We start from the raw sequence: 14,756 nt of genomic DNA on the forward strand, positions 1-14,756 counted from the left end.
ACATCTGGAACCAGGCGACCATGCACAGCGTATGGATTTGTGCCACTGGATAAAAAGTTCATCCCGAACTGTTAAGCGTCATTTTATTCAGTGATGAGGCGTCTTTTACCCTGGATGGTGTAAATAATTTACGAAATGTGCATACGTGGTTCCATAATAATCCACATGAGATAATGGAAACGAAATTCCAAAAGAGATTTCCTGTGAATGTACATTTATGTGGTCGGGTTATAGCGCAGCCATATTACGTCATCGCTCGCCAGTCATGTGTCATGTACAGTGCTTGGAAACCCCAAGGACAATTATGACATGGCGAGCGAGTATTTCGTACTTCAATTTTATGGCTTTCCGTCACTCACAAGTTAGTTTGATGTTACATACATTATTAACATTACAGAATCCACATATTCCTGCCAATTTTAATATGTATTTTGTAATCAACAAGTGTGTAACACCGGTCAAAGTTTGACACTTCTCTGGCCATTATCTCCATAACCGTTCAACTTTGGACATAGGTGTTTTGGGTTATATCGGCATACTTTAACATAAGGAACACCCTCCCGAAGTTTGGTCCATTCCTCCTGGGACACCCTGTATTGAAATTTCCATTCACTGAATTCCTACTTCTGTGGCTGTTTAAGATGTACTGCATCATGAGGACAACACAGTACTTGTAAATAGAAACACTGATTAATAGTCTGATCTTGGGGAGCATACTCAGTGTACGGGTGGTGGCAGCAGCATCTGTGGTGGTCATGATGGTGATCGTCATAACTGTCATTGCTGCTCATGTAACAGTAGTGATGTTAACATTTTTGTCCTAAATTCTAGGTATTAAAAAGAGAATTGAAACGTTCATCAACAAACATCGCCTTTCAGATAGTGCATTCCCAGTAAAGAAGTTGTTTATTTTAATTCCCAAGAGCCTTTATATACCCACAGACCTTAAGGATGTTTCTACAGACTGGCCTGATGATAAATGTTGGATGGATGCTGCAATGGTGAGCACAGTTTATGTACACTGATTTTTTAATTAACATGTTTTATTGCAAAGAAAGTTGTTTTTACTTCATTTCATGCTTAAGAATAAATGCACAAATTTATGGAATAATGTACTGCACCTTCTAAATCAGGGTTGCAATGTGTGGCATACAAATGGGTAAAATTTGCAAGAAAGGAGCATATCTTGGAATCTGTCTGTCCCACAGAAGTCCTAGAATTTGATGAAAATGTTCCATAAGGCATCCTTCTTCCAAGTGTTCTCTCTGTTCTTGAAGTTTTATGACTAAAATGTTACATACATTTCTTATTTCCCCTGTATGTTACAGCACTGCTGGCTCTTAGGTTCTTAATTTTTATTATATACTGCTCTACTTATTAGTTGGAGGTTTTCATAAAAAAAAATAAGTGAAGGTATCCCAGTAACAGGCCGTGGAGGCCCATAACATTGTGAGATGTTGCGGTTCCCACATTTTCTATTCAGTCGGCTCATAGATGGCGGCAGGTGCCAGCCCTTTGCGCCGGCCACCCTTTACCCCCAAGAATATTCCAAGAATATTCCTGGTACTCATTTCTGTTAGAGGCTGAGTCGACCCCAGGCCCATAGTGCGGCTGGAAGGATTAGGTCAATTGAAAAATCCAGTGACCTCATTGGGACTTAAACCAATGACCTTCTGGCTTGTAGCATAGTGCCTCAACGAACTACGCTACTGCGTGCCCCCAGTTGGAGGTTTTCATAATGATGAAAGTTCATATTGTGATCTTCTGAGTTGTAACACTGTGTAGCCTGTTCAGTGGGGTACCAGTGTTTTGGAAAGCATATGCTTCCAGTGGAGGAAGTATGTTCCTCTTAAACATTATACCCACCTACCAGACTACACAGTGGCATAACCCACATACAGAATTAATCAATATATATTACTCATAAGTGTGAATCAAAACAGGTTGTTGTGTGCATGCACATGTCCCTGTGTGTGTACTTGTGGAACATTTTCATAAGCATAAAAAATGTAAAACCATACGTAATGTTACAGATACAAGGGTAATTAAATTGGAAAAAAAAGATAACTATCTTTTGCCTGTTCTCTTTCTTCACAGAGTTTGGAAGATCAAGTATTTGATCGCGCTGGAGTTAAACAGAGGCTATATAAAAATTCTGTATATAAAATAAAGAATAGAGACAGTCCAGGAGCACAGCCAGTTTATGTAGTAGCTGAAGGTGCCACACCCTTAAAAACATGTTATGATGTGATAAATGGGGATCCAAAAATGTCACGTGAGTACAGAACCTTTTGTACTATTCACGTGACTAAAGTCCAAAGTTCTGTAGATAGTTTAAATTATTTTCATTAAATTGTCTGCATTAATTATGATAAAATCATTCTTATTTCCAGGTGTTTTTAAAGATCATCAACACGACATAATATTATCATTTTATAAAACACTACGAGACATTATTAGAGACAGTGATGACTGTAGAGATCTTTGTGAAATTATCTACTATGTAGGTAAGCTCAAGTAAATCGTAATTTCATAATAAAATGTTATAAGTAAACGTTATTTTACTAAAACACACCACCAAGCAGTTTGGCTCATATGGTGATACTTCTAACTTGTATTTAGGAGATGCTCATTCTTGGTCCACACACTGACCACCCTGACTTAGGTTTTTTTTATGATTTTCTTCAGTCCTTCCAGGCAAGTGCCAAGAGAGCGCCTTAAAATAGTCCATGCCCACTTCTACATCTTTTCCCATTCATTATTCACTATTACTCATATATTCAACACTACATTGTATAGCCTAAGTTACTCTCAGTATCATTAAATAAATACATATAAGCACGTAAACGAAGACACACAAAAATATACAATTTGGGTGATTCAGGAGGACTCTGCCAAACGTCATGGGTACATTAATCAAGGGCTTTGAGTAAAAGGCCCTGATAACATCAGTCAAATTTAAAAGTTCAGCTGCAGTTTGAAAATTCATAATCCCATCTTTAACAGATGGTTGCGTTCTTGAATTATACCATGGATATCAAAACTGTGTCATGCAATATCTTGATCTTACAGTAAGTAAGGATAATGGGGAATTCGTCTATGAAGAATGTTTGTACAAAATCTCAAGGGTAAAAATAATCTAGTATAGTATGTTCATATATAAGAAATAGCTTTTATTTACACCTGTTGTAGATATGTACACGTATGCATAAACCTTTGTGCCATATCCTTGATCTGCAAAGAAAGTGCTTTCTTGGCTTTTTCTACTCATGGATCACAGCTTTTATAAGTGACTGCTGCACTCCTCAGTGCTCTTGTTTGAACGCTAGCCCTAATGGCTGCTTGACTTCTTTTAATAGTTCTAATAGTAGATTCATTGATATGAAAATGTCTTCCAATGGATGGTACAGTTTCAACACATACTAGTTCATGAAGTACGTTGATTTTCTATTCTAGAAATTGCTTTTTTATGATGTAATGTTTTTCTGATCATTACTTTTCTAACTTTTTTTATAGTAGCATCAGTACATTTACCAGGCTTTGAGGCCATATTTTTGGGCATAACAATACAGTATTTTATAAAAAGGGAGAGTTATTCTGAAGGTCGCATTACACTGTCCAGCACACATTCTCAAAGCAAGAATAATGGTTACACTGAGGCTGAATGGTGTGTGCTGTTATGTAGTAATCTCAGTTGCTTGCAAGTCTCAGACTTAGATCTGCACATGCACACACACTAACCCATGGATAATCAAAACCAGACCCTGTGCTGTGTATAACTAGTGTCTGAACATAAATCGCATATAATCAAAATCATGTTCACCAAATCAATGTTAAACAAGGGAATATTTTAAGATTAAAATTACCATAAATAAGGGATTTTAATGTAAAATTTTACACCTGAGCAGCTCCCTGATAAGGTGCCAGCTGGTTCAGGTGTACTATCATCATCCTTGACCTAGGGTTTCTATGGATCCTGTATATGACATCACTTATCTGGGTGACTACCTTGTGTGGGCCTTCCCACTTCTGACAGCAAAATGTCACATGTAGGATGGTACACACAAAGAAAATGACGAATTCTAGTTCAGATGATTGGATTTATTAGCACTTTGGTTACAACCTCTCTTAATCACACTTAATTACAGCACTATTGCTAGTTTCACACTTCATAATTCATGGTTACACACACACACCCACACTAGCCCTCTCCTGGTAATGTGACTAAAACACAGGAACTAGTACTTCAAATCACTTCAAATATTATACATGAATAAAGTCGTCAAAATAACATGCAAAGTCTTCACACGACGAACTTTCTGTGACTGTCTTCCACTGAGAACTCTCTGTCACTTAAAAACTAAAACACTGAAATCTCTTCTGTCTCTGACTGTTGTTATATAGCTACCACACCGACCACACACAGAAAACAGCCTCCACTCTAGTAGAGGAGTGTTTACTGTAACGTTGCATAGCAGTGGTTATTGCACTGACCACATAGGAAACGTCCTACTTCTATTGTTGCCTTGCGAGTGTGTATCGCGTATGTTTACGGGTCCATTACCTAGCAACGCTCTGGCCATCCACATTACAATACTTTCTGCATAAATCTCACTTCATTTCTTGCAACAGTACAAAGAAATGTTCTGAAATTTCTTTCTTTGAGCCTTATATATGAATTTTGTAACAGGCCAGTTTATTGTTTGGTATGAAATGAGATTCCTTTTCAGTTCATGTGACTTAGATTCAAAAAGTGTATGGACTAAATCATGATGTTGGTTTTTTTTAATAAAAGTTTTTGATTTTCCACAGGAATGTAGGCCATGAAAAAGTAACTTACTTATCTGTGTTAATAACATTGATAATGAAATAGTGTAGTGACATCTGACCGTTTTTATTTCATTCTTAGATACAGATGATAATAAGAAGAGAATTAATGTAGCAAGGATAATATTGGAGAGAATACAAGAATTAACTGGAAGAGATCCCGTACAGAGACATTGAAACTACAAATGAAAGCTGAAGACTTGATAGTGTTAATGGATGCAGCCAATGGTAGACACTGTTTGTACCTGTGGTTACAATTTTTATTAGTAACTTTACTGAGGCACAATAGATCACTGTGTTCGTGGTGCAAGTGCCAAGAAGTCCCACCTCTTATACATTCATACATTCAACTTACTGTTTTATAGAATACCAAAGAGACATACTTTTGTTGTCCTCCAGTTGAAGAACCATACACATATGGTATGGTTACAAGGCAAAACCATGTGTTGTGTGGTTTTTAAACATCTAGGTAGGAAACTTTATATTACCAAACATGATGATCAGGGAAATGGCAGGGAAGTTGGTCGTACATATTTGTTATAGTACAAATTGTTCCTAGTATGTGTGCACATACAAAAGTGCACACATGCACTATTTCCTGTATAGTATTAAACATTTGAAATAATGGTTCTGTAAATTTTAACACTTTTGTGTTCACATACAAAGACATAATCTGTATTGTGATCTTGTGCTGTTTACTAGCAGAACTGGCATTATAATGGTTTTAGGTACAGTAGAACTGAAACTTCTCTTCTTGTGATATCCAACAATTCACTTTATATAGAAATATAATTTCCTTAGGCTGTTGAGACTTTAGTAACTTGACAGTCCATCCTATCAGCCGATAGATGTGTGAGCCTAAAAACTCACAGTTGTGATGCAAGAGAACATATATTATAGTTAATGCTGAGAGAATTCTACATATATGACACCCTTTGATGTATCTGCTGTAAAATAGTCACAAAAACTGTATGCTGCAGTAGCATAGTTGTTACTATTTACATGTTATTTTAACAAAGCTGTCCATAACTTGGATCATGTAGCATTCAGTGACAGGGTGACTAGTGAATAATGAATTGGAAAGGACAGAGAACGAAGCAGTTGTGACCTAACTTGAGATACTGTTCTGACATTTGCTTAAATTCAGGAGTAGAGGTTCTGGTGTAGAGTGTACATTCTCCAAAGTTATGGAAGCTTTCTGTATTTTGAGGAAGGGGTGTTTATTGGCTATTAAAAATAAACATCAATCAGAAAATATTCTGATATTTATTTTATCTTGACTAATGTAAGTATTATATTTATTATTATGAATACATAGAATATTGACTTGAAAAAAATTAATAATTCACACTGGATATTAATTATTAATGAATGAAGTGTGTGGTGTTCACATTCTGTTTCTGAATGGTGGCACAGTACATTAGTTAATTATAGAACGAAAGAAATTTATGATTCAGTTACTAGCATTTTAAGCGGCCTCCGTAGTCTAGGGGTAACGTTCCCACCTCATGACTCAAGGTATGCGGGTTCAAACCGAGCGGAGGTCGTGGAACTTTTAAGGGCGGAAAAATTAAGGGAACAAGTCCTCCGGGAGGGACTTAAGCTGTGGGTCCTGTGTTGTAGATTTACAGCACGTAAAAGATCCTCATGTCTAGTAGACCTCTGAGCAAAATTAGGCAAAATGTTTCCCACCCAAGTAGTTTCCAATGCCTCCGGTAGATGGGGAAGTTATCAGGTACCAATGCCAGTAGAGGGCCGACCTTGCTGGCAGAAAGGGGAGATAGTGGCCACCAGTATCAGTAGGGTACAGCGACAGTAGAAATTAAAAGGGGACGTACAATAGACTATTAGTTGCGGTGCATGGGGAAACCCACCCCCTCTATACTAAATAACTGAATACTAGCATTTTACAGCATACCAGTGGAATTTAGAATATGAAAAGAGAAATAAAAATTAACTTTAAGCTATTTAAATATTATGGGTTGAAAGTAAATTATGTGTTTTGTTTTATTTCACTATAGTTTATGAGCTTCAACAAAGTTTACATCTCTAGGATGTTGAAAGTAGCGGTTCTCCACATTTGCTTTCAGTCTTTTCTTTGGATATTAAGAAAATCCAAAAGCATAAATACCATACATTATAATGAATCTGATTACTGATATTTTGAACTTGCAACATATGCTTTTAACTGAAATGAACTTTTGAAGAAAATGAGCAGGGTTGTACATACATCAGANTTGGAGTATAGTGTCAGATAGAAGATGTTTTGTTGTCTATAGACAAAATGACTACCAAATGTAGGGAATATTGCACACTCATCCCAATATGATGTGAAATCTAACTTGTTGCTAATTATAAATTTCACAACCCATCATACATGAAAAAGAGCAGGACTTTCAGTGAGCTACCCTATGTGCAGCAGGAGAACAGGCGGCACTGCCACTGGTGGCTGGGAGAAGTATTCCATGGTAGGTGAACACACATCACAATTTTGTTTCTGAAGTAACTAAAAAATTAGATTATACATTGGTACAATGAACTGGGTTTATAAGTATTATGAAAGAAGAAAAGATGAAAACCAGGCAAGGGAAAAACAGTGAACAGTAAGAAGAAAATATGTAGGGAAAGATGTAACTGAAAAATGTGGACTACAAGGAAGAAAAAATTATATGTATATTTTGCAGATTTTTCAATAATACTTTCTTGGCAGGCATTTTTGACTGAAGGAGAAGGGCGTGACAACTCAACCAAGTTACCCAGCTGCACTGCAAGACACAATGTGCTACTCACATTTGGAACTTTTACTCAGGTGTTAACATGTTATGTTAAAATATCGTAACCCCTAAAGCAAAGGTCGATACACACAAGGCCGTGCCAGAGCCCAAGCAGTTAGTCACTGGCTTCCCACCACACCGGCCCGGGTTCAATCTCGGGTCTGGTCAAGTGGGATTTGTGGTGGACAAAGTGGCGCTGGGGCGGGTTTTCTCCAAGTACTTTGGTTTCCCTTGCCAATCTTCATTCCACCAAAATTCTCCNATAATCACCTGGGGCAGGTACAATAGGCCAATCAGTGGCCGCCGTGCCAAGTGTACCTAGTTGGACTCCACCCCCCACTAAGCAAAAAAAAAAAAGTGTCCAAACACGAACAGCTTACGATATTTTGAGTTGGCACTGTTGAACATTTTTACTTTGCTTCACATTTTGCAATGACAATAAATTTTTATAAAACCAAATATCTGGCTCATTATTTTATTTCCTGGAATAGATGTATATTTATGTTTCCAGCGGCTCAGATCATATAGCATCACACAATAGTATAACTAGCAAACAAATAATTAAATGTGAAACAGCTGTGCCTAACTTCAGACACTGTCTCCAACATTTGCCTGCACAGAAGACTGAGAGCAGGCAGTCTGAGGGCTAAGAGTTGAACCAAGGACCACTTGAGTATGAATCAATACCCACACCACTGTGGCATCTATTTTTAACTTTCACATCATATCATTTCATATAATAATATCTAAATAATTATGGTTTATACACCCACCAAGTATAGTTTATTATAAGAACTTCCATCACAATGAGCTTCTTATTATAAAAGGATTCATAAGAGGGAGCTGTAAATTAAAACACAAGAGTCTCAAAGTGATTATTTATTTTGAAATACACATGACATTACAAGCAATTACTTCCTAACCTGCTGGCCACCCTGTCGCATCATATCCTGAAACAAACAAAACATTTCATTTATCCCTGAACTTGTCAAATTTGTCTTTAAAATAAAATATTTCTAACTAATGGTTACTGAAGCATCTCTCTATTCAAATGTGTACCAGTGACTGAACACTACTTTCACTATTTTCCATCTATGTTTACACAAATCTGACCGTGATCATTATTTGCAACAATTTTGGGGTTCCTCAAATTGTATGGAACTGCAGATTCCTACATCTCATCTGATACTGCCACATGCTGGTGATTCAGACACATGGTGTGGATTGATAATTGGATTTGTTGAACATTTATAACTAGTTAATTACAAATAATTGTAATATTTTTCACTGATTTACACTCTTAAAAATCACCACTGCAAGCATCAAGTTCTCTGTTTTCACTAGTCATTGCTTGGCAGTGGCATCTAACTATGCAACTCAAGACTCTAACCACCAACCCTGACTGACTTCCAATCATGACTAACTCTTTGTCAGTTTGTAGGTTAAAGTGCTGCTGGCACTTGCCAGCACTGCCATTCCTGGCTTCGAGCCTGAGATCCATGGCCAGGATTTTCTTCTCTTCTATACATGTACATGTTTTAGAAGTGGGGCTTCCTCTCTGATGAGTGGAGGCGTTGGTCTTTCTGACCATATTTGTTGTATCATTGTCACAACAAACAGGTCACTATGGGCTCTGGCCACCTTTCATCAGTGCACTAGGCTAAGTAACAATTATAAAGAATATACAGAGGATTTCAGTCAATGCAGGACTGTGCAGCAGATTATGCGTTAACTTATTTAACCATTCCAAAACTGCAATTAGTCAGATAAACAGTCATAGGCCTGAATGCCAACAAGTTTAAGCCCCTCGTGCTTCCTAGATTCTCACTGTCCAAAACATGTACATTTGGATTTACATGGTTTAGGATTACTTTTGCGTGTGTCCTGCATAATTTAGTTATGTAGTCATACAAGTAAGGAATTTTGGGAGCAATGTGCAACCTGAGAGATGGTGTGCGCCTGTCAAAATGTTCAATAGCAGCATAAGGATGGATTGCACAGAAAAAACTGCTTCCAAGAATTCCTCCTTTGCTAAGTGACATGCGAGCCATTCCCTAGCAATGGCCTGGGTACTGCTGACACAGAAACATCTTTTAATTTCTGTGGAAATGTGTTTATTGGCCATAACCTAGCAATGGACAACTTTTCTGGACCTGCTATTACAACATTCAGCCGTCATGTCATGTCTTTGAGATGCTTCAGTGTCAAGGATGAAACTGATTTTCTGCTATGTTCACTTAGATTATTAGAATCCTCATAAATGTATGTATATTAAGAGTTACCCAATAAGAAAATCTGCTCATAAAGAATTGTTAACACTCAATTCAGGACCAGTTGAAGTTATTGAGTCAAAGATATACTTACACGAGGAAAGTTGCGGGCTGGTGGTGTTCTGATACGCCGGTCAGCTTTGGATCTGTTACGCACTACCTTGGAGTGTATTGCACATGACACACAATAATGCAGCTTTGCATACAATTTAGGCAGCTGATATGCTAGAAATAATAAACAATGTTCTAATTAATTAAAATATCAAAATTAGGGTTACAAACTGATATATACTAAAAAAAGTGACAACTGCTTAGTTGTGGTCATGTCTCCATTACCTCATCACTTCAGTTTTCTTCCTTAGTTTGTCCAGTTTGGTATGGGTCTTAAAGTGCACAAAATAATATGTAATCATAAATAAAAGACAATACATGAAATATGGGATCCTTTCAGTTTTAGGATATGAAGAGAATACGGGAGACTTATCATTGCAAACAATATAAAAGATATAGGTTCCAAAGGGGTTCTGACGATGGTGTATAACACACAGGATTACTGGGTTTTTGGACTTTTTCCATCGTCCAGTATTCTTGAAGATAGAAAACAATGTTTTGGAAACTGGATGTTCCCATCCACAGGTAAGGGGGGGGGGAAGACATCTACTAAATTGGGCCCCTTAGACCTTTCTTGTGTCAGCTATAAGGAACTAATAAAGAAAAGACTTCAGCAACTTCATCAGTTTAGCTTATTTTATGAACATCCCACACAACAGATGTACTACATATGAACAGAAATGAATACGTGCACAATTACCCCTCATAATACCAACAAGGATTAGATCAACGGCAAAAAAAATCTGAAAATTGACAGTGTCAATCAGACAAATCCCTTACATCAGACATTTTATGTCTTCTACATTCTTACCAACTCATGTTGGTAGAGATGAAAACTACACCTGTAGTAATGTCAAACATTTCATACCTGAATTTAAAGAAAGTTTGTAAGTTGGTGGAAATTACTGTTTCTTGGGATTTTGAATGTTGGCATTCAAGAGTTAAAAGAGAATCAAATGTTTCCAACACATGCCACAGCAATGATGTGAATATCACCCAAGGAAATGACAGCATAAACAGTTCAGATGGAGATCTCCAGTCTAATTCTTCAACGTCAGTACTAGTAAAAAAATAAAGGTATCCCTGTAACAGGCCGTGGAGGCCCATAGGGTTGTGAGATGTTCAGGCTCCCACATTTTCTAGACAATCAGCTCATGGATGGGGGCAAGGGTGTCAGCTCTACATGCCAGCCACCCTTTACACCCCAAGTGTGGCTGGAAGGATTAGGTCAATTGAAAAAAATCCACTGCCCTCATCAGAACTTCAACCCGCGACCTTCTGGCTTGTAGCATAGTGCCTCAACCAACTACGCTACCACATTACTACAATACTGAATTATTTCACTGAGAAACGACACCCTAAATAATATCTTCAGAGCACTTCACTTAGAGCCATGTTCATCTCAAGTACCAAACTAAACAGTTATTACACAAATATTAAATATTTATAACATACATGTACAATTCTCAAGAGATGAGTGTTAAGAGATCTAATAAAATATGCCCTGTATGTAATCGAAACAGATTATAAAGCACTAAAACAACAACTGTTATATAAGTTTTGAGGTTTTCACAGCAGTGAATGTTATGACTGTAGTCTTCTTGACTCTTACTTTTAATCATACAATTCATGGTAAATCAACAAGACAAGTTAGAAACCTTCATGTTCCTCAATCGCATCTAACAAAGAGGCAAAAAGGGGTCTATTGTATGAGTGTAAAAGTTTTTAATAGTTTGCCTGATTTTTTAATTGAGTTGGTACATGATAAAAAACAGTTTATTGAGAAACTAAAGGATGTATTGCTTCAAAACCCTTCTTATACTGTTGAGGAATTCCTGCTTTTCTGTCAAGACCTGTCAAGAGGTGTCTGACAGTGTACACTTCATTTAACTCTATGTCCTTGGCTGTGCTCATATATTCTTGCTGCAATTTGTATTGCTTTTTAACTATTGTATGTGTACTTGTTGCAATTTGTATTGCTTTTTAACTATTGTATGTGTATTTGCTGCAATCTGTATTTCCTTTTAACAATTTTATGTGTTTTTTTTGACAAGTATGGATTATATATGCTAGTGATTTTGTTTGTGAATGTACATGCTTCCAATGTCTTGTTGGCTTGTTGACATGTTTTATATTCTGTGCCTGTGCACATTTGTGAATAATCTGAAACGCAAATGTATATGTATGTATGTACATATTGTAGTTTTGTGGACAGATACCATCAACAATCATACCGTACAATGGAATGTTTAGGAACTACTGTGGGCACATTATTCCTATAAATTATGTAAAATATTATAAGTTATTCTGCCATTACCATATGAGAAATTTATAACCAACAATTGTATACAAAATACGTTCAATAGAAGATTTGAACAGAAATTTTATGACATCCAAACCTCAAATAATACATACGAGTATATAGACTGGCCTCAGTAATATCTCTGACAGCTGCTGCTTCAACTATATTTCGAATAACAAACTTCTTGATAGCTTTGTCCTTGGGAACACATCTTGCACAGTTGGTGCAGCGCACAGGGTTCACATGGCCACGACCATGTTTAGATCTTCCACTATTTCTGCGTTTGCAAGTCTAAAAAAGAAAAAAGTTATTAAAAAAAATTATTGCAAAGCCACATGATATATAAGACTTCGGCGATATGCCTGTGATATTAGATACTAGGTTAAGCTACTTAAAAATTAATTTCTTAATCACCTAAATGTTTCTCTGCGAAACATGCCACTTTTATAATGCAATACCCTCTGTTTATGATTTAACGACACTGTGGGTAGCGTCGAACTGTAGGTTGGTTAGTGAATACTAAAGTGGAAACGAAGTGGACGGAACCGATGGTGGCCTCATTGGAGACCCTGTATCTGAATTGTCATGAAGGACGGTGGAAAATTACGAAGACCTCATTCCCAACAGCAAGTGTCTGGGCCAATATTGGACCTATGACTTCTATAACCCCTTTTATAATCAGGAACGCTGCCCACACGACCGCAACGTTCGGTAACACGGCCATGAAAATTATACCCAACAGAAGGTATACTTCTTTACATTGGTTCCTACTACTTTATAATGCTCTAAAATATAACTGAAAGCTCTACGATATTGCTTAATCCATAACTTTGCCTCTTCCTAATCAAATTCAACCACGTGCAGCACTCAAATGCGTAAGAGCTTCTCAAAAAGATTTTCCTACACAACATAATATTGTTTGAACGCTCACTCGAAATATTCTTAAATATTAAGCAGACGTGAAATAAATCACAAAAATACATTTTACTTGCCATTCTACTACGATTCGTCAGCAAAAGGAACAGGAAATTATATCAGTATGTGCAAATGCACACCACAGCACTCCAACACAAAACACTGAACCACAGAACACTGAACTTTTACACAATGCTACGAATGCTAGTGCACACTCTCCACAGATGAGAAGATCAGATAACGATGTCAATAGCAGCCACCAAATTAACGACCTTAACGACTATGCACTGGGGAATCGGCAGAAATAGACTCAGTGTCAGTTCAGCTACCATTCGAGTTACACTTCTGTTCTGTAGGGTTGGTACCATTGCTTAGCAACGGTGAGTAAACAGTATCGTTCTCACAAGTCTATTTCTTAGAGTATAGTCGTCACCTGGTCGTAATTAGGGTGGTTGCAATTGACATCGTTACATGATCATCTCATCTATGGAGAGCATGGAGAGTGTGCAATAGCACGGTGTACACATGCAAGGTTAAGATGTCATAACCAGACGAATATTCAATGCCATGAGAAGAAGAAAAAAATAAATCCTGTCTACTTAATTCCAGTAATTTCGTAACCTGGAAGTGAAACATCGTAAATGCATATTTAGTAATCCATGCCCGTTAAGCACACGGTACCCATCGATTTTGCTCATCTGTTCTGTGTGATCCATGGTATTTGTCATTTTTCGAGAATTAAGTATACTCTTGTATATTGACATTACTTTTTCTTGTTTGGAAGTGATAAGTAATTTAATAATTTCCGGGAACTTCATTGTTGGTGCTTGTTATAGGTCATTTATAATAAATTAACTTCAGCAGTTAATGGTCGTCTGTCACTAATATCTACTAGTGCTACTACTGTTGCGGTTAATATGGTATCGTTGTTTGTTGTCCGTCAATGGCAGCGAATGAATGGGTACGTTGCGTTATCACAGCTGTAGTAATTTCAGTCAGTAAGATTAAGTTGTTTAGTTTCGTACGATTCCTTGCGTCGGACTTTTGGACAGCTAGGGTGGCTGCGTTTAGAGGGTTTAGAGTTCTATGAGTTCCAGGCGTTCTAAATTTGTTACGGGGGTTATGGGTTTGAACCTGGAGATGTTGGCGATCGTCGGAAGCGGTCGGAAGTGTGTTTTGCGCGTGTAGTCAACCTAGTCAACCTTTGGAACCGCTGAGGACGACTATTCCTGGTGTACCTCATTTCGTGATCGCAGGTCATGATGGTTGTGATAGTGACGTAACAGTGTACGTTTTGCTCTAGCAAGTTTTCGCGTTTATCAGGTCGATTTTGAAATGTGGACATTCCTGTAACGTCTTTTAATCTCGATTCTTGTGATGGTTTTCACTACTGCGTGCCTATAGTACTGTTGTTCTGTTATATCTAGATTATTTATTGCAGTTCTGCTCTCTNCTGGCACAGGAAACCGAAGTACTCGGAGAAAACCCGCCCCAGCGCCACTTTGTCCACCACAAATCCCACTTGACCAGACCCGGGATCGAACCCGAGCCGCCGCG

General features: G+C 37.5%; 3 protein-coding genes across 18 annotated transcripts in view; 2 read left to right on the top strand and 1 right to left on the bottom strand.

Moving 5' to 3' along the window:
• LOC111874649 (stimulator of interferon genes protein) overlaps positions 1–6,130 on the top strand; it is a 40,424-nt gene extending 34,294 nt beyond the window's left edge. For 5 of the 7 annotated variants that reach the window (XM_023870318.2, XM_023870319.2, XM_023870320.2 and 2 more), the window contains exons 7-10: positions 832–1,001; positions 2,098–2,275; positions 2,394–2,507; positions 4,910–6,130. In XM_023870318.2, coding sequence (XP_023726086.1) covers positions 832–1,001; positions 2,098–2,275; positions 2,394–2,507; positions 4,910–5,004 — 557 coding nt within the window. In that variant the 3' untranslated portion in view covers positions 5,005–6,130. The remainder of the gene's footprint in view (positions 1–831; positions 1,002–2,097; positions 2,276–2,393; positions 2,508–4,909) is intronic. The other 2 variants (XM_023870321.2, XM_023870322.2) reach the window with 1 other exon arrangement.
• Positions 6,131–8,465: 2,335 nt separating this feature from the next.
• On the bottom strand, positions 8,466–13,532 carry LOC111874682 (40S ribosomal protein S26). Its single transcript, XM_023870385.2, has 4 exons — positions 13,277–13,532; positions 12,398–12,575; positions 9,966–10,096; positions 8,466–8,551 (listed from the first exon to the last, which is right to left on the bottom strand). The coding sequence occupies exons 1-4, from the start codon at positions 13,277–13,279 to the stop codon at positions 8,513–8,515; spliced, it is 351 nt and encodes a 116-aa protein (XP_023726153.1). The 5' UTR covers positions 13,280–13,532; the 3' UTR covers positions 8,466–8,512.
• Positions 13,533–13,770: 238 nt separating this feature from the next.
• The window catches only part of LOC111874655, a 50,391-nt gene continuing 49,405 nt past the window's right edge, over positions 13,771–14,756 (top strand). For 6 of the 10 annotated variants that reach the window (XM_023870344.2, XM_033755554.1, XM_033755553.1 and 3 more), the window contains exon 1: positions 13,924–14,160. The gene's annotated coding sequence lies outside the window, so the exon portion shown is untranslated. The other 4 variants (XM_023870340.2, XM_023870339.2, XM_023870338.2 and 1 more) reach the window with 4 other exon arrangements.

The sequence above is a fragment of the Cryptotermes secundus genome, unplaced genomic scaffold (assembly GCF_002891405.2).
Source record: "Cryptotermes secundus unplaced genomic scaffold, Csec_1.0 scaffold56, whole genome shotgun sequence".
Taxonomy (NCBI): Eukaryota; Metazoa; Arthropoda; class Insecta; order Blattodea; family Kalotermitidae; genus Cryptotermes; species Cryptotermes secundus.